The 21,371-nt window shown below is 44.2% G+C and overlaps 2 protein-coding genes across 7 annotated transcripts in view; one reads left to right on the top strand and one right to left on the bottom strand.

Moving 5' to 3' along the window:
- Window positions 1-21,371, bottom strand: part of LOC116157877 (uncharacterized) — a 696,771-nt gene that overhangs the window by 510,627 nt on the left and 164,773 nt on the right. The window contains exons 5-6 of the mRNA XM_064495094.1: window positions 8,033-8,145; window positions 3,731-3,798 (exon numbers count right to left, since the gene is read on the bottom strand). Coding sequence (XP_064351164.1) covers window positions 3,731-3,798; window positions 8,033-8,145 — 181 coding nt within the window. The remainder of the gene's footprint in view (window positions 1-3,730; window positions 3,799-8,032; window positions 8,146-21,371) is intronic.
- The window catches only part of LOC135323208 (leucine-rich repeat-containing protein 37A-like), a 45,250-nt gene continuing 34,487 nt past the window's right edge, over window positions 10,609-21,371 (top strand). For 2 of the 6 annotated variants that reach the window (XM_064495085.1, XM_064495080.1), the window contains exons 1-5: window positions 12,054-12,790; window positions 13,262-13,427; window positions 14,353-14,456; window positions 16,331-16,604; window positions 16,981-20,729. In XM_064495085.1, the coding sequence (XP_064351155.1) occupies window positions 17,263-20,729 (3,467 nt within the window). In that variant the 5' untranslated portion in view covers window positions 12,054-12,790; window positions 13,262-13,427; window positions 14,353-14,456; window positions 16,331-16,604; window positions 16,981-17,262. Of the gene's footprint in view, window positions 12,018-12,052; window positions 12,791-13,261; window positions 13,428-14,352; window positions 14,457-16,330; window positions 16,605-16,980; window positions 20,730-21,371 lie in introns of those variants that run through there. The other 4 variants (XM_064495084.1, XM_064495083.1, XM_064495081.1 and 1 more) reach the window with 3 other exon arrangements.

Genomic DNA, 21,371 nt, shown 5'->3' with positions numbered 1-21,371 from the left:
CTAAAACTTCAACTCCCAGTCTCCCACCCTCAATCATTTTATTTAACCTGCAATTGGTAAAAGTAAAACAGCAAAAGAAATTTGAAGGAGACGAAAATGACGACAAAGACCTCAATATATATGGTTAAAATCAAAGCCTAACTCTGGAACCAAAGACACACATTCACAGATGGTGACTGAAACAACATGAAATGAAATAAAGTTGTAATAAGAGTCAGCATTTAATTTAAAAGGAGAAATTCAGATTGTGGCAAAATTGGCAACAGGGTGAACAGCAGATCTAGCTGAACAACTCACATGGAAAAGAACTAGAACTTCTAGGTGACTGAGAGCTCAAAGTCAGCAAACCGTGTATCTGAACTCCAAAGAGAGGTAACAGGGCTGCTTTTCCCCTGGAGATGACTGATGGTTCCAGGAAAGAAGGCTGAGACGCTAAGTAGAGTTTTTAAAACACCTGTAGGGTTAAGGAGGCAAAAACTAGCATCAAAGCCCTCTAAGGTTGGTAAATGGTCTGGCAAACCAGTAGGCTTTGGATTGTTGCCACAAAAGAGTAACATAAAATTAAAGGTGAAGTCAAAGAATTATGAGAAAATCTCCCAGCAGCTGAAACCCAGCTTTGAATCCTCACACTCCCTCACTAGAATAAGATGCTCAGGGATTGCTAGTGCTCCTTGGCCACCTACCCATAAACAAATGCACAGATCCTCTGGCCAAAGACGTCACTGTCCGAGACCTCTAATTAATCAGTAGTATTGTTCTCCAGTGAAACATAACCAGGTCAATAATGACAAGGTACGGCAACTTGACCTGAAACCTAAGGAAAAATACACAATTTTCATAGAAGATCTAGATAATGGAATTATCGGACACAAACTTTAAAAAGATTATGTTTAAAATTCATAGAAGAAGAGATCAGACTTGTGGTTACCAGAGGCTAGGGGGTAAAGTGAGGGGGAACTGAATGAAGGCAGTCAGAAGGTACAACTTCCAGTTATAGGATAAATAATTACTAGGAATATAATGTACAACATGATAAATATAACTCTGCTGTACATTATATATGAAACTTGTTAAGACAGTAAATCTTCAGACTTCTCATCAAGAGGAAAAATATTTCTTTTCTATTTCTTGAATTTTGTATGTATGTGAGATGACAGATGTTCACAGAACTTATTGTGGTAATCATCATGCTATATATGTTATCATCATGCTATATACCTTAAACTTACAATACAGTGCTGTATGTCAATTATAGCTTAATAAAACTGGAAGGAAAAATAATAATAAAAAATAATTTTATGTTTAAAATTTTTGTTTAACATATTCAATATAATTAGAGATAAGACTCAGAACTGAGCCAGAGAACTAGACTATCTAAAAAAAAGAACCAAATGGATACTTTAGAACGGAAAATACAGTAATTAAGATTAACACCAATTGGATGTTTTTAACACAATATCAAAATTACGTGAAGAGTGAATCAGTGGTCTGGAAAAAGGATCAGAAAAAAAAAAATATCCAGACTGAAGTACAGAGAGCAAAAAGACAAATAACACAGAAAACAACACAGAATATATATATATATATTTTAAATTTAACATACGTGTAACTAGTATTCCAGAAGGAAAGAAAAAACAAAAACAGTATTTGAAGACATAATAGACAAGAATTTACAAAACTTCAAAGAGCACTATAAAGACCAAGCAGAACACAAAGCAAACTAAAAAGACTGAGGCAGGAGTGGAGGGAGGATTAAATTAACAAAACAGCAACAATAAAACAATCCATAATATTAAGAAATTACTACTGATTTCTGAAGGTGTATGACGAAAGCATTATAATTATGTTTAAAGGGGGAAGTACTTCTCTTTTAAAGATACTCGGTGTAGTATTTATAGGTAAGAATACCAACATGTTGGAGGTAACTGTGAAGCGGGGTGGTAGTCACCACTCTGCCAGTAAATACACCCTGGACAAGTCGCTTCGAGCTTTTTGAACCTGACTCCCCTCATCTGTACCATTAAGGTATTAGACTTGATATCCCAGATGGTAGCAGACTGGCTCACTGTCGACCTAATCCATTTCCTTTTTCTCCTGGGCACAAAGACAAACTGTATTTCTTGGTATTCCATGCAGTTAGTGTGGCCTCGTGACTGAGTTCTGGCCAATAAAGCGCAGGTGAAAGTATCATGCACCACCACCAGGACGGGCCAGTGAAGACCTCCCTTGGTGAGCCCCGCTCTCTTCTCCTATAGTCACATCTCGGGCAACTGTGGACGACCCAGCCTGAAGAGGGCAGAACCTCTGTGAACCTGGGTCCCTGAAATAGAGCATCACCTTCCCACTACCCCAGTTTTATGTTTACTCACATAAAACAAATTCTCCTGGGATCTGGGAGGTTTTCTGCTTCAACAATGAGCATAAACCTATCTTTAATTACACGGATCTAAAATGTTGTTGTTCTATGAATGCAGCATTCTAAAATGGATAATAAAATTATATTTCAACCAGGAGAGCAAATTGGTGACCAAGGATTGAAAACTGTGTCATGTAAAAACAGGTTAAAAGACAAGAGACGATTAACATATTTAAAAATGAACTTAGAAAGACATTTTGCAAATAACAAACAGTTTATATGAAAGAGAGGTAAGATTATACCTCTTCAAAAGGTAGGACTACAGAATGTAGGGAGATTTAATTTCAAAATAGTAAAAAAAAAAAAAAATTAGAACAATTAGTTCTTAAAGAAAAGAGGAGAAGGGGAAGAGATACTCCAATAAAGAGTACAACATTATTTGAAATATTTAAGCAGAGGCTAAATGATCATCTGACAGATGTTGCAGAAGAGGTTCTTGCAGTGTCAGGCCACAGCACGAAGAGTCCCTCAACCTCTAAAAGTATCTGGTCAGAAACCAGAAGGTAAATTTCTACTTAATAACAAACAGAGTTTTCTAACAGAATTATATAAAACAACTGGCTCTTTGTAAGGGCTCCCTATTCTTGAACACCATGAGGACTGACAGTGGTGGGGAGAAAGGAGGGAGAGGTAACGGTGGAAATCAAATAGAAGTTCATCAGGTATCAAAGATGCTAAGAAAGGAGCTCCTTCATTAAATGGGAAGATATACTCTAGAGTTCCTCAAGAATTTCAAGGTCAATTCCAACTCTAAAATTTATAACTCCAAGCACTCAAATCACATCTTGGCCAAATCATCCATATTTAAAATATCTAAAGTCAAAATTCAAAAAAGCAGAAAACAGTTTTGGAATAAGACAATCTTAAAATCTAGAGTTTAAAGACAGGTTTTTATAAAGTGAGTAATCATCTGGGTCTGACGTGACATATACTCCTTTGAAAGACATTCCATTTCCTAGAGGAAAGCTACATTAGCTGCCATGTATGTCTTCAGAAGGGGCTCTGAATCAAGAAATACTACTACTATTCATTTTTACTTAACCCTATGCCATAATACAACATAGTTCTGTTAAGGAAAAAAATCATAGAATTCATCCATTATTGTCTTTACAGTGGATAATACGGTATTAAAAGCCTTACACTATTGTGAAAGGGCTTCCCTCAGATGAATGGTAGACTATAAAACCAGACATTAAAAAAAAAAGACATATTTCAAACACCAGCTATTAATGAGCCTCATAAGAAAGCTCAAATTCACAACAGAACAGGAATAGGGATCTATTTATTAACTTAAACAGAAGTGTCAACACTCACCATCTGAAGATGTTTTCCATCTATTGGTCTCTGCCCAGGCAGGTACTCCCCCCATGGCATGATGGAATCTAAGCAAAGACATTAAAAAAATTTTTTTTATAGTAACCACTGTATTTTCATAGAGCTTGATACATTTAAAGAGTACAGGACAGGTCACCCTTGAGAGTTATGTACAGAATCTCTTTCATAAAAGTTATTATCTTTAAGAACAGAAAGATTACTCACACAAGGCAGTCCCAACTTGCCTGCCATGAACTTCTAACCATTTAAGCTAGTCCTAGATACATCCTTGTTGTTAATTATTTACATCTAGTTATATAGCTGCCTTATTTGCGTATAACAAAACACCAGATCTTGGCACTAAGTAAAGAAGTCTCTTTGTAGTTATACATCAGTGCTACAGCACACAGAGTACACAACAGTACAACAGAGCACGTCTGAAAAAAAAATGACTAGATGAGTAAAAGACACAGAACTGTACCACATATCTTTTGAATACATGGGAGCATTTCACATAGGAAAAAGTAACCTCAAGAGAAGCATGACAGTTACATTCTGCAGGGCTGGCCTATGGAAGAGCGCCAACAGTCATTTTCACTGTTTAACACAGAAATACAGACAAGTCCACCGAACTAAGACCACTAGCCATAACTAACTAGAAAGCTGAACAAAATATACGAAACTATTCTCAGAAACTGGACAACAGGCAACATAGGACCATGATCCATAAAAGAAAGGAAATAAGGTGAGCCCTGCCATCACTGGGATTTTCGCCTCAAAGCAATTTTTTTCTTTTTTAATGGAGGTACTGGGAACTGAACCCAAGACCTCGTGCACGGTAAGCGTGTGCTCCACCACTGAGCAATACCACCCCCCAACCCAGGGCATTTTTATAAGACCCTGACAAAAACGAAGGAGAAAAAGATCAGACTTGAAAGAAGGTGAGACAACAGGAATTTGAGGGACAGTCAACTGCAGAAAGAGCTCCAGAAATCTCTGTATAGGGGTCCACAGACACTTCTGCAGAATACTAAGCTGCACTCTTATGGGATGAAATTCCGTGAGATCAAGTAAAGAACTACTAGGGAGCTGTAAGTTGCGCAGAACCTCACCTCAGACACTTGAGTTCAACCTGTCAGAAGGAAGGTCCTTATTGAACACTCAGGGCATTCAGAAGAGATCCCAGAAGGGTCATACCCTAATAATGGGGCTAAACCAACCTAGAATAAATGCTACTCTAGAAGAAAGCTAAAAATAAATCTTGAAAAGACCAAACTGATCTCCGACTCAATTAACTGCCTGCCAAGGCAAAGTTCAACACTAAAAGCAAAAAACAAAATCGACACTGAACAACATTCACGCTGCCCAGAATCCAGTCAAAATTACTAGATATGCAGAGAAGTGGAAAAACATGAGCCATAACTAGGAGAAAAAGCAGTCAGTAGAAACACAGAAGTGACAGACCTTACAGAATTAGCACACAAGGACTTTAAAATAGCTAATACAAACACTGAAAGGAAGTATTGAAAGGAAGTATGAACATAAGAAATCATAAAAGGAAAATAAGAACTAAACAAAACAAAAGATCTAGTTGGAAAGATTTCCTAAAGCTAGAAAATATCTGAAATAATAAATGCACTAAGTAGGTTCAACAGATTCAAAAGACTACATATTATATTATTGTATTTATATAACATTCTCGAAAGGGCAAATCTGCAAGAACGGAAAACACATCAGTTGTTGTCAGGGGCTAAAGGGGTTAGAAGATGAGAAGGGCTGACTACCACAGGGTATAAGAAAACCTTCTGGGTGAGGGCAGTATTCTGTGTCTTGATCCCATGTGTTAACTGTCCTGGTGCTTACATAACTGTATGTGCTGAACAAAATTCACTGACTGATACTTCAAAAGGGTGAATTTCACTATATGTAAACTATACCTCAACAAACCTTTTTTAAAAGTGCAAGAAATATAAAAAATGTTCTCAATACAAACAAAAACAATATTTTAAAATGCTTTTAAAGATTTGTAAGTTTGAATTAAAAGTATCAATATAAAATCATTATTTCAAAATATGTATTTCCCAGCTCTGTTCAACTAAAAGAGCCTAGAAGTTGTGGAATAGAGATGGTTTACCAAATACCAATGGACAAGTAAGTAAAAGAGTGTTATTGATTATATGTGGGTGGTGGGATTACAAGTTTTTTTCCAAAAAGTTTTTGTACATCCTTCCCAATACTAAAACGGAATCATGCTTCCAAATGCGCTTAATGTTTCAGTGGAAACCTGACTACCCAAGAAGCTGTTATGGCCAAAGACTGAGCAAATCAAAATAAGCTACTGGTTACAAGTACCTCTTGTTAAAACAAATGGAAAAGGACATTTACTCTTCTTTAAGTCTCTTTTGTAGCTCATCTTTTGAAAGTTTACTTTCAGCAGTATTTTTCATCATATCTTTCTGCAAACGATCGTTCATCATGTTAACCCTATAAAAAACAGAACAGCATGCTTTAAGTGACTTTTAAAGATTCAACATAAAAGTTGTTGCCTTTAGTATTTTGAGCAAACAATATAGGTCAAGATTTGTAAGATGTGGAACATCTCAATGCATCTTATCCATTCTTCCCCAAGCTAAAAAGAATCTCCAGTATTTCAGATCATCTAGTATATCCTTTGAAGAGTTAATATTTCAAATTCAGAATGATTTCTCTAGACACAGCTTATGCCATTCACCAAGATAAATTCCAAGTAAATTAGAGTTAAAAACATTTTTAAAAAAACTTTAAAAAACTGATTAAAGAAAAATATAGGCTAATATCTCTCTCTGAAGAACTTTTTACTGTTAAAAACAACAGCAAAAGAAAAGATTCACAAATTTCACTATATAAACACTTAAACATTCTGTGTGTCAGACAACATCAAATTAAAAGGCAAACAAAAAGCTGGGAGAAAATGTGCAATAAATGCGACATACAAAGGTTTGAAATTCTCAAAACATAAGGCACTGATGTACTAAAATCATTAACAAATAGTCTTATCCCGCCATTTGAAACAACATGGATGAACCTGGAGAATATTATGCTAAGTGAAATAAAACAGACATGGAAGGAAAATACTGCATGATCTCACTTAAATGCGGAATCTGAAAAAAGTAGAGTACAGAGAACCAAAGAGCAGAATGATGGTTGGAGGGGTGAGGAGGTGGAGGAAATAGGGAGCTGTTGGTCAAAGGGTACAAAGTTGCACATATGTAGGATAGAGAGCTAATGTACAGCATGCCTGTACTTAACAATACTGAATTGTATACTCATAATTCGTTAAGGTAGCAGATTTCAGGTGTTCTCACCACAAATAAAAATAGTAACTGAAAAAAAAATGAAATACTAAATAGCTTGACTACAGTAAAAATGTTCTACCTCTATAGCAAATCATCATAGTCTATACCTTAAATATACACAATTTTCATTTTAAAAATAAAAAATCAAAATGAAACAGTCTCCAGTAGACAAATAAATAAATACATCATAGAAAACACTTCTAAGAAATACCAATGACTAACAAAAAAAAATGTTTTCTCAACACAAATTAAGTAGATATTTCCCACCCATTAAACTGACAAAGTCTGAAAAAAGGTAAATCTTTATTTTTTAAAATGAAGTGAACGGACACCTTTCCTTGGGAAGGTAAACTGGTAAAACCTCGGGGTCAACCTGGCTGTCTTTACCAAGAACCATAAAATTGTCTGCTCTTTGAGTAACTCTACCTCAAAGAAACTTTCTTAATAATTTAAGGAATGGGGAAAAGTTTATGCATAAAGATGCTCAATATCAACTTACTAAAAAGAAAAATAAAATGCTCGCAATACAATACATTCTCATCTATTAAAGTACACACTGTGCATGCTAGCTGGTTTTTTTTTTTTTAGCCTTTTCTCAATTTCAGACACTGCATTAAGAGCTCTACATATACTATTTCATTTAATCCTGAGATCCTTGATATAGCTACTGTATTTCCATTTTACAAACAAGAAAAGGTAGGTTCTAAACTTGCCCAGGATCTAGGAACTAGCCAAATTAGGTGGCAAACTCTCATCTGACCCCAAACACTGTGCTCATAGCTTTTCTATATGGCGTAGGAGAGAGATGTATGCCAACATGTTAACAATGGTTGGGACTATGAATAACTTTTCCAGTATTCTTCAAATCTTCACATAATCATATATTCAAAAAAAGAATTTTCTTAAAACTGCAAAATCACTTTTAAAGTATCCGGAGAGATTCCAAGAAAAAACTTAGGCAACCTACATCTCCTCATCTTCATCTTCTTCATCCAGCCAAACTGGCTTCTTTTGAGGTGGAAAATCTTCTTTTGCTTCATTCTCCACTTCTGAGTCACCTGAGTCTTCCTGTACCTGAACCTAGGGAAGACAAAATGCCCACAAGCACTGAGTTTCTCATATCCTGTGGTGGCAGACACTCACACCTCGTAGTTACTATACAGCTTGCAGCATGCTTTGTTTTCATGGCCCTCTGAGGAAACAATGGGATTCAATGCTACCACAGCAAATGCTGGAGACAGAAAAGAAAAGGAGATTAAAGAACGGCACTGCATGCTGGACATGGAAGGGAAGATGGAACTGCCAAGAAGAGAAAGTCAACTTGCTGAAAAGAAAAGACCAAGTAAGACAAGAACAGCAAAAGGTAAGCTGATGGGGGGGGGGGGGCAGGAAAAATCACAGAACTACAGAAATCATGGGACCAGAGACAGACTTGCATCAATACAAAATAACATGACTGTCATAATTAAATCCTATTTCATATTCTTAGAATATCTCTTCCCCACTTTTCTAAACTGTTCTTGACCCCCTACCCCCTTAAGAAACTACACAATCAAAACTGAATCCAGACCACAGAATACCCCCTGACTGAACTGGACCTTGAGTCAAGTCAACTTAAACTTTCCCAAAACTATACAACAGAAATGTCCAAATGATTTCTATTTGCTCCACTACTGGCCTATGAGCCCAACAAACCCCACCTCACTTAGACTGGCTCTTTTCCTGACTAGGAAACTTGTCACACGCTTCAGCGTTTTCCCAGTCGTATTTCTCTATCTCTCAGCTAGATTCTGTAACCTCTCCCATAAGCACCCAAAGGTGGTCTGGCAATCAAATGATACTTGTTAGGTCCACAGTCATTTACCAAACTGAGTATTCTCAGTAAGCCTATGCTTGCAACCCTATGAAAAATTTCACAGACCATACCTCTACACACACTTATCTCCCTTTCTCAAATGCCTTTATTTTTTTTCTCTTCAGCCCTTCACTAACAAACTTGAACTTTATCTTCTGCCTCTGCTATTAGAACATAACCTCCAAAAAGGCAGGGATTTTTTCAGTTTTCATCCATTGCTGTTTCTTCTCCAGTGCCTAGAACAATGTCTGGGACTCCCCATCGTGGAAGAAAATCCAAGTATAAGACAAAAAAGAAAGAAAAAAGAGGGGAGCAAAAAATTATAATCAATCAAGCAGGGACTTCATTGCCAGGAATGAAATCTGGCACTAAGAAGGCTCACAAACATTTGTTGAACAGTCGTTCTAAAAAGCTAGCCAGTCAACTACTTTGAGAGGCTGTTAAAACACAAGACTCCCAGGCCCGTGCCCTCGAATTCTGATTCCACAAACCAAGTGGAACCCCTGAATCACGGCAAGGTATTGAGGCAGGCAATGGAACGACCAAAAGGGAAGGAACACTGAGCCTGGGGAGAAGATTGTGAGGCTGAGCCACGAAAAGATGCTCACAACTACATTTCGGTAAATAAACGTATTGAGCGCCTGCTGCATAAAAGGCTTAGCCGCTCCCTCGGGGGCGGAGAAAGGCGCGGCCTCCGCCCTCCGGAGACTTTCCATCTGGCACCCCTCGAGCCCGCGTTCCCGGCTCCCTCCCACCTGAGGGCTCCCCGGCGCCACAGGTCGCCCAGGCTCCGGCCCGGAGGCTCGCCGCCCACCGGGCGCCCAGCCCACGCGCCGCGACCTCCCTCACGCGTCTCTCCTCCGCCGCCGCCGCGACTGCCATCGCAGCAGCCGCTGCCCGCGGCGGGGCCGGCGGTTTCCGCTGGGATGAAAATGCAGACTTTCAGACCGGCCCGCCTGGCCCCATTCCGGCTCTCCGGTCTGGCTTCATTCGGGTCTTGCGGGCCGGTGTTGCTTCCGCTGTCCAGTCAGCTCTCATTCAGCTCCTCCGTTCCCGCGGCATCTCTCAGTTTAAGAAGGAACGCAGGCGCTCACGGGGAACCTCACTGCGCGTGCGCAGCGCAGCTGAGGCGAACGGGCCACAGCCTTTACCCGCCTGAGCTGCGAGGAAGGGAGGAAGTATTCCAGAGCTCGGGGAACGGAGGGGCCGCACGCGCGCCGCGCCCTGCCTGCCTCTGCGCGGGAGGGTGGAGAGGGGAAGGGTCGGCCCGTGTTGCCTCGGTGCTGTGGGTCCAGTGATGTCCCCCTCGCGCGCGCCGGGGCGGCGAGGCGGTTCCGGCGTGCTGTGATTCCCCTCCCCCCCGCCCGCCCCTCCGGCGGCGGGAGGCAGACGGTGCGCTGCCCAGGCGCGCCCGGCAGAGACCCCCCAACCCCCGAACTCCCCCCTCGCTTGGGGCGGCCCGAGGTGGGGAGGGGCAGGCGGCGACGGCCTCCAGCTTCCCCCGGGCCAAGCGGCAACTGCCGAGGAGCCGGCGGCGGGCGGAACCGCGGCTGCCGCTGAGGAGGCGCGAGCCCTGGTCAGGCCCCGCCCCCCCTACCCCAGCCTTGTACCCAACCATGAACTGAACCCACAGGCCCCTGGTTCCCGCGTTAGGCGCGGCCTCCCGTGGCCTGGGCACGTTGGTCAGTAGCGCCTGGACCCTGGGACTGCAGGGGTCAAGGGGTTGGGGTACTGCGTGTGGAGGAAGGGTGATGGGGTATGAGGAAGAGAATGGTGGAGGCAGAGTAAAGGGGAAATTTACAGAGCTCCACTGGGCCAAGTGGTTAGTGGTGGCAGGTGGGAGTGTGTCGGAGTGATGGGAGTGCAGAGTGGGGAGTGACTGGGGACAGCTGTGGTGTTCAGGTGCGGCATGGAGCAGGTCTGTTGCCATTGGAGGTGAGGGGTGCAGAGTAGCTGGCTTCATAGCGTGAATTAGAATAGGAGCAGGGTGAGACCTGCTGGTGTGGAATAGAGAGGCAGAAGGGGCTAGGGGCCGTCATTGAGTAGTGGGACTAAGGACAGGCCTTGAGAAGTGAGCGAGGTGCTGTTTGCTCAGAACAGTGATGTGTTTGTGGTGTGCTTTACAGAGAGGGAGAGACCCAGGAACCTGAGGGGAGTGCATTGGGGAGGCATTGAGGAAGGGCAGGACTGAAGGATTGTTCCCCCATTGTCTGCTGGGCCCCTTCCCCACCCAGCAGGAGATGAGGAGGCCCTGATGAGAAAGATCTTTGTGAAGAGAGGGGCAGGTCCAGGTCTCTAGGGGCTGTTACAGTTTTGGAGGGCCCAGCAGGCTTTTGGGGCTCCAGTGCCCCAGTGGTAGGGGATGGGGTTGTCCTAGTGTCTTGAGTCCCTTCCAGTGTTGGCTACTTTGTTCCTCTCCTGTTGCCTCGATGTCTACTTTTTCTTTTGTCAGCATCTTACAGAATCAGGTCTTGAGGCCAGTGCCTCACACAGGGGCCCCCCTAGGCCAGCCTTCTGAAGGCGTGGGCCGGGGTGGGGCAGGGAGGGTCAGCCCAGGTCAGATTGATCTAGACCAGGGGGAAGCATGGAATGATGGGGGCCAGGGCTAGGGCGGCTCCCTTCTCTCTTCATGGTCTTCCCCTAGCAGGGGCTTCCTCTGCTGGTTCCACTTCCCCCAGGGAGCCCACTCGAAGCCTAGGCCAGCCCCAGGAGCCCAGCCAGGGGTGGGACCCAGCCTAAGGCTGGCTCTGCTACCACCTAGCTCCTGGAGCAGGAGATTGGACCCCTAGGACTGGTCCCCTGGTGAGGGAAGAACCATCCTGTGCATATCCTTAAGGAGACAACTGGCACTGTTGCCTTCCCTGGGCAGAGACTTGTAATGATTTTCTTGTCTGCCTCTTAGTCTGTGCCCATGTTTTTTTGGAGTTAACCACGTCCTCCCGTCTTGTGGGCAAGGAGGCTGAATGAAAAAAGAAAAAAGAATAATGCTTTGACTTTACTTGTATTATTTAAATTTCTTTGAATATATTTCTATACATCCTATCTAAAGTTGAAATAGAGACATAAAACTAGCAACGTAAGAAATCCACAGTAATGTGTAAGTTATTTTTTAAATTTTTAAATTTTATTTTTTTAATTTTTTTGATTAAGTTATACTCATTTTACAATGTTGTGAGTAATGTGTAAGTTATTTAGAGAGTTAACACGAGATACTTGGACTCTCAAAGAAGCTTGCTAATGCAGATGATGCTAAAAGAATGCTAATTTAGTTGCTTATAAAATGTATAGAGGTATGTGTGTTCCTTCTCACAGGGGTTAGTAACTTGGGGAGCGGGGTTGCTACAGATTCAGGTCCTATTTCAGTGGCAGGTCCATCTTATCTCCCCTTCAGTTCATATTCTCGGGCAGGAGCTACAGGATGACAGGACTAAAACAATTTACTTCCTTTGCTTACCCTCAAGCCTATAATAGGCTTCTGCAGGACTTCCTTGGTTGCTTTCATCATCACCTTCACCACCAGAGGTCAGGGAAACCTTCTGATTAATCAGGGGCCCTGAAAGTGATACAGAAAAGTATTGATTTAAAAGTAATATTTATTTTGGGCTTCCTATGAACTCATTGCTTAAACTGTGGTCCTATTTAATCTTCACAACCACTCTTATCAAATTGGTATTGATAAATCTCAGGTGTACCCAAAATAAGTCTCTGTGTCAGGTTGTGATATTTTTAGGCCTCTTAGGTCTTTAGGTTTGTCTGGGCACCAGACGTAAGGCAGTTGAACTTAATGCCCTTGCCCTAAGCAGCTCCAGGTGCCAAGAATTGGCCAATTACTACTTTGGATTCAATGGATGGTCAAAAAGGATCATAAAGGTAAACTGTAGATTTTCTTTGACTAAACAGACTCCTTTCAACATTGAAATCCTAGACTTCAGAGAGAAGATTAGAACTGGGTTGTGGGGAGATGTGAAAGACAAGTTTCTGAGCATTGACCTTCCATGTGGAATTAACGATAATCTCATTGACTTGGTGGTGGTGTTCATAATTTTCTCCAGTATATGTATGGTGTGTAATAAAAAATAGTTGTCCATATCTAGTAATTCATTTGCAAGCCTTACTTGATTTTGAAGCAACAGGACACCTCTACTATTAAGTGGGCTTGCTGGAGTTTAGTTTTTACTCATAATAAGAAAATATCTTGAAGAATTGACTTTAATTCAGAGTCCTGGGTAGGGATGTAACTCAGTGGTAGAGCATGTGCTTAGCATGCATGAGGCCCCGGGGTCAATCCCCAGTACCTCCATTAACAAAAAACAAAAAAACTCATCACCACAATTCTACCAGCTTCAGGATCTTTCTGACCTTCAAGAAAGGGAAAATGAAGATATTGTGGCACAACATCAGAAGCAAAGCCTGGAGTTCTGTGCTTTAGAGGTGTTGTTGCTGTCCTATGAGGGCAGGAGTCCTGGAGCTGGCATGGCCGAGGAACCCTTGCACAAGCTGGAGGAAGGTCTGTTTTCCAGTGTGTGGTGGGTGGTGAGGGGGTGGGATTTCTCCTTTTTCCTTTCTTTCTAAAACTCTTTTTTTTTTTTTTCAGTTACATCATCACCCTGGCTAAGCAACTAAAGCCCTGAGCAGAGTTTTTCAGCCTTGCCATATAGGTTCTTATCTTAGGCAATGCCTGATTGAAACTTTAACTCTAAAATTTTAGAGCTGACAACCTGTCAAGCTTAGGAGGGAAAATTTTTTCCCCCCATTTTTGGTTAATAATTTGTTTTGTGCTTAAATAGTCCTTTCCAATACAGATTTCTTGTAGCCTTCATTTATCCCAACAGAATCATCATCTAAAGATTTAAACTCTTGTGTAAATGTTCAGTCCTTTGCTTCCTATACAAGGACTTGAGTGTATAAAATCAAATGTAGATCCCTAGAAAGGTTTTTCCAGCTGGTACTGAGTTTTTTTTTTCCTAGAACCTGTGGCATTTGGGGTTAGGGTTTTAAGTCAGAGGCAGGTCTGTTAATGGAGTGGAGGAGGCTCCACCATCCACCTGAGTGGCTGATGCTCTGGGAGAGGACAGACTATCTGCACTACCACCAAATCTGTCTCATTGTACAATTCCAGCCGTTTATGCACGGGAGAGCAGGAGTGTAGCTTCAGCTTGTCCATTTGAAATCTGATGTGATATGTGTGCCACATTCTTGGCTTGCATCTCCTGTCTAGCTCTTCAGGAACTTCCAGAATCAATCTGGACGGTAAAAAGCTGTCCTGCCAGGATGTATCTACAACAGCCATTCAGCCACACGTGTGTGTTGTGCCTGCCCTTAGTTGCTACGATAGTGATCTAAGAATCATAGATGCATTTTTCTTTTTAAATGTATAACAAAAATCAGTTACTCAGATAGGCATTTTAAGTCTTTCTTTTTCTTGGATTTAGGGCCATTACATTATCATACCTTATGAAAAGGAAGATAACCCAGAAGCTTGCTATTCAAAAGGCTATGACAGATGCATTCCAGAAACTGCTGGTTGTGGTTTTAGGTAAGACTTTTTTTTTTTTTTTTTTTTTTTTTTTTCACGAGGGCAATAATTAGGTTTACTCATTTATTTACTTGTTTTTAGAGGAGGTGCTGGGGGTAGAACCCAGGACCTCGTGCTTGCTAAGCATGTTCTCTGCCACTTGAACTATATCCTCCCCACTCTAAGACTTTCTTGGTTGTCCTTACCCTTGGCTCTGACCACTTGTTTGAAATTTGGAGAGCAGAACTGAGGGCCATCAATGTGATTCTACAGTTGTGGACACAGGAGAAGACACAGGTCTTTTAAAACTCTCCTTAAGAAGAACCCCAAGCATTTAGGAACCAAGTAACTATGGCCTAAAGTCGGATTATGCTGCAGCATTTGAAAACTGTGAATGCCTTTCAAATAAGGTGTGTTGTTACCAAATCTCAGCATCTCATATATATTTTATGTGAAGTATTTTACTGATAAACCTTTCTATAAATTAACTATATGGATGTCCTGAATTAGGGATTAAGTTGTCAAAGTAATTTCTAAAAGAAAATATTAATCTACTGCATATAAGATTTTTTTAAGGAGTAAAAATGTGTTTCATGTCATTGAGAACTTCTTGTGCAGCTAGATTTCTAATTATGTAACTCACCCAGCATTGCCAAGTTTGTTATGAAGGGAACAAAGTAGAGAAAGACAAGATGCTTACGTTCTGAAAAAGTATTTGAAGTTACTTCTGCACAAGATAATTATATTAATTCAATTTATACCAAATTATTTTAAATTCAGTTTAAATCAGGGACACTTCAATCATATCCATGTTTGCGCTTTAAGAAGTCTAGCTTCTTGTGAAATGTGAGAGGAACGGATTCAGTATCAATGCTAAAATTTTCAGAAAGCTGATTATAACAACAGAGCCATTCCTCATTGGCCAATCTTTGAATCAATTCCATTTAAAAACCATTATGTGCTTAACGCTGGGAGTAAGATGAAGCGCCTTCTCCATGGAGTTTAGTGACCAGAGGGTGTGCCAGACAATTAAAAATGACTAAAATTAGAGAGATGATTATAAGGGCTGTGAAGGAAGTAAAGTGGGTGCTATCTGCAGTATTTCAAGAAAATTATTTAACATGATGACTTTATTTTTTGAGAGGGAGGAGGTAATCATGTTTTTATTTATTTATTTACATAAATACTATTTCTTAAAAATATATTTTTATTGAAGTATAGTCAGTTTACACTGTTGTGTCAATTTCTGGTGTACAGCACAATACACACTCATATAGGAACATACATAGATTTGTTTTCTTATTTTTTAACCATAAGTTACTAGAAGATACTGAATATCATTCCCAGTATAAACTTGTCTATTTTATTTATAGTGTTAGTATCTGCAAATTTCCAATGCCCAGTTTATCCCTTCCCACCCCTTTCCCCACTATTTTTAATGGAGGTACTGGGATTGAATCCAGGACCTTGTGTGTGCTAGGTACACACTAACCACAGAGCTATACCTCCCCCCAACATGCTGACTTTAACATTCAAGGTGACTTCTCTGTGTGTGCACACAGGGTAGACCTCTGAAAAGGGGCATTGTAATTGTTTCTAGACTAATGGCTGTGCTGAGACAAGGTGAGATGGGCAAATTTTCCCATGCTGATGTAAAGAGCTGTTCACTTGGTTTCCAACACTCTTTCTCAGGGTGAATTGCTCACCTACTCCAAAACCATTCCTGCAGAAACTTTGGAGTCATCACTGATTCAGTGGTAACCCCTAATAATAGAGTGGTGAATTTTATAATCAGACATGGATGCTGAGAGTTCAGAGGACATGGCAACATTTTAAAATATCTAACTGTAAGGTGTATTCCCCTCCCGCCGCCCTGACTGGTGCTCATTTTGTAGGTCAGCTACTTTTCTTGGAAGCAGTGTGGCCAAGGGGAGGAAGAATGTCTCTCAGATGTCAGCTTTGAGGAGGAGGAGTTCAGATGCCCAGAACTGGGCTAGCACTTCTGAATCTTCCTGAAGGCCGGGCCCTGTGACTTCCTTGGGAAGCTCTGCACCACCTCACCCCCACCCCTGCGCTGCTGGAGCCTGGGGCCACTCTGGTCTGCAGCCCAAATCCTGCCTCGTTCTGCTGGGGGGCCAGGCTGGGGTTGGAGAGAGGGCCTGGCAGGAGGTAAGTGTCACCTTTGCTGGGGGAAGGATGGCTTGGACCCTGGGAAAAAGCCTGACTGTGGTTGCATCTTCACTCTGACCTAATAAAAGAGGTGTCACTACAAGGTGGGGCATGAGGCAGGGGAGGGGCGCACGTGTAGCCAAGCTGCCATTTCGCTTCGGTGTCTGTTCAGTGTGCCTGGCCAGTTTCCTACTAGCCTGTGTCACTGTGCCCGAATCGTCTTTGTGTTATGTTTCCCCAGTATTTTTGGCTGCTGCAGCTCTTTGCTTGGCAACCACTCTGGCTGCTGGTCCAGGGATGGCCCCTGAGGTGGTCCCTGGGCTCTGTCCAGCAGACCCCCAACTCACAATCAGGGGAGTTTAATTCTTCCACACAGGAGTCAGCTGAGACTTGGCTCCTGTACCCAGACTTAGAGTCAAATGGAGAGCTGCCTGCAGGGCCATATGAAGATGTTGCTGTTCCACGTCAAGGTGAGAATGACAGGATAACCCAGCATCAAAAGCTCCCAGAGGAGGTTCCAGTGCTAGGCTGGGATCAGAATCAGGCCCCAGCTCTGTCTCGACCTAAAGGTAATAAGATCAAAGCTGTAGATATAGATCTACCTTTGGATCTTCTGGGAAGCCCAGATCAGCCTCCAGAGCCCCCTGAGGAGGCTGAAATGTCCTCATCCCTGCAGGAGGCCCAGGCTCAGCGTCCAGAGCCCACTCAGGAGGTTGAGTCTCCACCCCAGCAAGAGGGTCCTGCTCAAAATCCACAGACCCCTGGGAAGGTTGAATCTTTTCCGCCCCAGGCAGAGGCCCAGGCTCAGCGTCCAGAGGCCACTGAAGAGACAGAACCAGCTCCACTTCAGCAGGGGGCTCTGTCTCAGCCTTCAGAGGGCCCTGAGGAAGTAGGCGCTGCAGTCCCTTGGGGGGAGGGAGGGCTTCAGGAGCTTTTAGCTGAACAATTAAGGCCTCATGGTCCCAATGAGAATGAAGCTCAGCAGTCAGACCTGCACAGTGTCAGTGTTAACCCTGTGGATCTGGCACTTACTATAAATCCAGAGGTCACTAATGTGGTTGAAACTTCTCCAGTTCTGCAGGAGGCCCCCTATCAGCCTCCAGAGAGCCCTGAGGAGGTGGAACCTTCTCCAGTCCAGGAGGAAGCTGCGTCTCAGCCTCCAGAGAGCCCCGAGGAGGTGCAACCTTCACTTGAGCAGGAGGCCCAGGCTCAGCCTGCAGAGCATCCTGAGGAGGCGGAACCTCCTCCATTCCCTCAGGAGGCCCAGGCTCAGCCTGCAGAGCGCCCTGAGTATGACTCTGCCCCACTCCAGCAAGAGGCCCCAGCGCAAGTTCCGGGGTTCCCTGGTGAGACTGTACCTCAGTTTCCAGCGAGAGATGAGGCAGCAGCTCGACCTGGAAGTAAGTATCCAGCTCACTCCAACCCATCCAGTGTTACACTTAAACCAGTGGATTTGGAACTTACGGTCACTCCAGAGCCTGCTAAGGAAGGCGAGTTTACCACAGCCCAGCAGGAGGCCCTGCCTCAGCTTCCAGAGAGCCCTGAGGAGGTGGAACCTTCTCCAGTCCAGGAGGAAGCTGCGTCTCAGCCTCCAGAGAGCCCCGAGGAGGTGCAACCTTCACTTGAGCAGGAGACCCAGGCTCAGCCTGCAGAGCATCCTGAGGAAGCGGAACCTCCTCCATTCCCTCAGGAGGCCCAGGCTCAGCCTGCAGAGCGCCCTGAGTATGACTCTGCCCCACTCCAGCAAGAGGCCCCAGCGCAAGTTCCGGGGTCCCCTGGTGAGAATGTACATCAGTTTCCACCGAGTGACGAGGCAGTAGCTCGACATGGAAGTAAGTATCCAGCTCACTCCAAGCTGTCCAGTGTTACACTTAAACCTGTGGATTTGGAACTTATGGTCACTCCAGAGCCTGCTAAGGAAGGCGAGTTTACCGCAGCCCAGCAGGAGCCCCGGCCTCAGCCTCCTGAATATTCTGTGGAGGCAGAACCTTCTCCAACCCCGCAGGATGCCACAGGTCAGCCTCCAGAGCCTCCTGAGGAAGCTGAGCCTTCTCCAGGTGAACAGGGACGACCGGCTCAGCCTTATGAGCCTAATGGGGAAGTTGTACCCTTCTCAACCCAGCAGGAGAGCCCAGCTCAGCCCACAGAGCATCCTGAGGTGGTGAACCCAGCCACCCAGCAGGAGAGCCCAGCTCAGTCTCCAGCAGAGATAGAGCCTTCCGCAACCCAGCAGGAAAGCACAGCTCAGCGTCCACAGTCTCCCGCTGAGGCCGAACCCTCTCCAGCTCATTCTCAAGATCATGTGACAACAGCTTCTCCTCCAGGCCAGGATCAAGCTCAGTCTCTGCAGTGGCCCAGTGTCACTGTTAAACCTGTGGACCTTGCACTCACCATAACTTCAGGGCCCACAAGTGAAGCTGGACCTTCTCCGCCCCAACAGGAGGCCTCATCTCAGTCTGCAGGGTCCCCTGAGCAGTTGGAACCGTTACTGGTCGAGCAGGAGGTTCCGGAACAGCCTCCAGCCCCCTCAGGAAATGGTGAACCTTCTCCAGTCCAGCTTGAGCCCCCAACTCAGCCTCCAGAGACCTCTACATCTGCCACAGCTCAACATCCAGTACATAATGAGGTGACGTTCTCACCTGCAGGGCCAGGTGAAGCTCAGCATCCAGTGATGCCTAGTACCATAGGCAAACCCCTGGATCTCACAGTTGTCATCACTCCAGAGCCTGCTAAGGAGGCTGAAAGTTCCCCAGAGCAGCAGGAGGGCTCTGCTCATTTTCCCGTTTCCCCCGAGCAGGCTGAAATTTCTCCAGTCCAGTCTAAGCCTCTTTCTCCATCTCCGGAGCACCCTGGGAGGGTTGAATCTTTCCCAGGACAACAAGAGGCCACAGCTCAGACTACAGGTCCCCCTGAGGGGGTGGGGCTTTCTTCGGTCCAGGAGGAAGCCCCGGCTCAACCTCCAGAGCCACCTAAGGAGGTTGAGATGACAGTTGGAAGACCAGGACAGAATCACGCTCAGCATTCCAGCTCGCCCAGTGTCACTCATAAAGCTTTGGACCTGGGGCTTACCGTGACTCCAGGGCCTCTTACAGAGGCTGGACACTCTGCAGCCCTGCAGCAGACGACATCTCATCCAACGTACATGGAGGTGACACCTCCACAGGCAGAGCAGGTGCTGGCTCAGCATCCAGCCATGACTGAGTTCACAGTTCAGCCTCTGGATCTGGAACTTTCACTAAGTCCAGAACCTGATACAGAGGCTCGACCTTCTCCAACCACGCAGGGGACCCCAACTTGGCCTCCAGAGCCCCATCAGCCTTCATTGTATCAGGAGGTGACAGTTCCCACACCAGACCAGGATCACCCTGAGCATCTAATGTCATCTAGTGTCATAGATAAACCTTTGGATCTGGAGCTTACCATGACTTCAGTACCTACTACGGAAGCTGAACATTCCACATCGCCCCCTCCAGAACGCCCTGAGGTGACACTCACCCCTTTAAGCATCACTCCAGTCACAGTTCACGCTGTGGACCTGGAAGTTACTGTAACTGGAGCATCCAGTGTGGATGTTGAACCTTCTCCGACCAAGCAGGAGACCCCAACTCAGCCTCCAGAGCCACCAAAGGAGGTTGTTGTTGAATATCCACCCCATCAGGAGGTGACCATTCCGACTTCAAGTAAGGGTCAAGGTCAGCACACAACACCGTCCAGCGTCACACCTCATCACGTAGACCTGGAGCTAACCATGACTTCAGAACCTGCTATGGAGGCTCAACATTCTACAGTCCTCCAGAAGACTACAGCTCCTCCTCCTGAGGTGGCACTTGCACATCCAGACCTGACTCGAGTCACAGTTCCCCCTGTAGGTCAGGTAGATACCATAACTCGGCACCCAGGGTCACTGAAAACACCTGCTTCGGCTGAGCCTTCGGTGGTGCATTCTGTACCATACACCTCAGAAAAGGAGCAACCGGAACAGAGCGCTCCCACAAGTGTGGACATCTGTGAGCTCTGCATGTGCAGTAATGAGATCTTGTCCTGCACTGGTCTCAGCCCAGAGGAGAGGCTCCAGACAGTGCCCGTGCCGCAGCCCAGCAGCTACAACGGCACCTTCACCATCCTGTAAGAACTGCTTTTCCTCATTTGTTCTCTGCCTCCTGCCTGACCTGGCAGCCTTTCTTCGAGGTCTTCCTGGGTCTTCCTCATCTCCCTAGCTCACACTGGCTGACTGTTTTTACCTTTTGTTTGTCTTATAAGCAATTTCTTACCTTCATTCGCCTTCTTACTATTGTTTCTTCTTCTCCAGTCTTTTACTTATAACTGCCCCTACTCTTTTTCCTTCTCCATTTTTTACTCCATTAGTTAACTTCTTAACATCTTCTCTTCTCCCATTTTTGCTCCATCCTCATTACAGCAACATGTCCCTCTCCCCATCTCATTGGTGTTAATACAACAAAGTGGTTAAGAGTAGAGATTCTGGAGTCAGACTACCTGGGTGTCAATCCAGGTCTGCCATTTATTAGCTTTGTGACTCAGTTTCCTCATCTGGAAAGTGGGGATAATCATAGCCACTATCTCATAGGATTATTGTGAGATTTAGAAGAGTTAATACATGTAAAGCTCTTATATCAGTGCCTAGCATATATCTGAGTGTTAGCCATTATTTTTATTCAGTCCCTCAGGTATATTGATTACTCATCTTTGCCCTCAGTATTTCTATGTATAGCATCCATTTTATGCCCAACCCAGGGCTAAGTACTGTGG

The sequence above is a fragment of the Camelus dromedarius genome, chromosome 16 (genome assembly GCF_036321535.1).
Source record: "Camelus dromedarius isolate mCamDro1 chromosome 16, mCamDro1.pat, whole genome shotgun sequence".
NCBI lineage: Eukaryota > Metazoa > Chordata > Mammalia > Artiodactyla > Camelidae > Camelus > Camelus dromedarius.
This window is presented reverse-complemented; position numbering and strand designations above follow the sequence as displayed.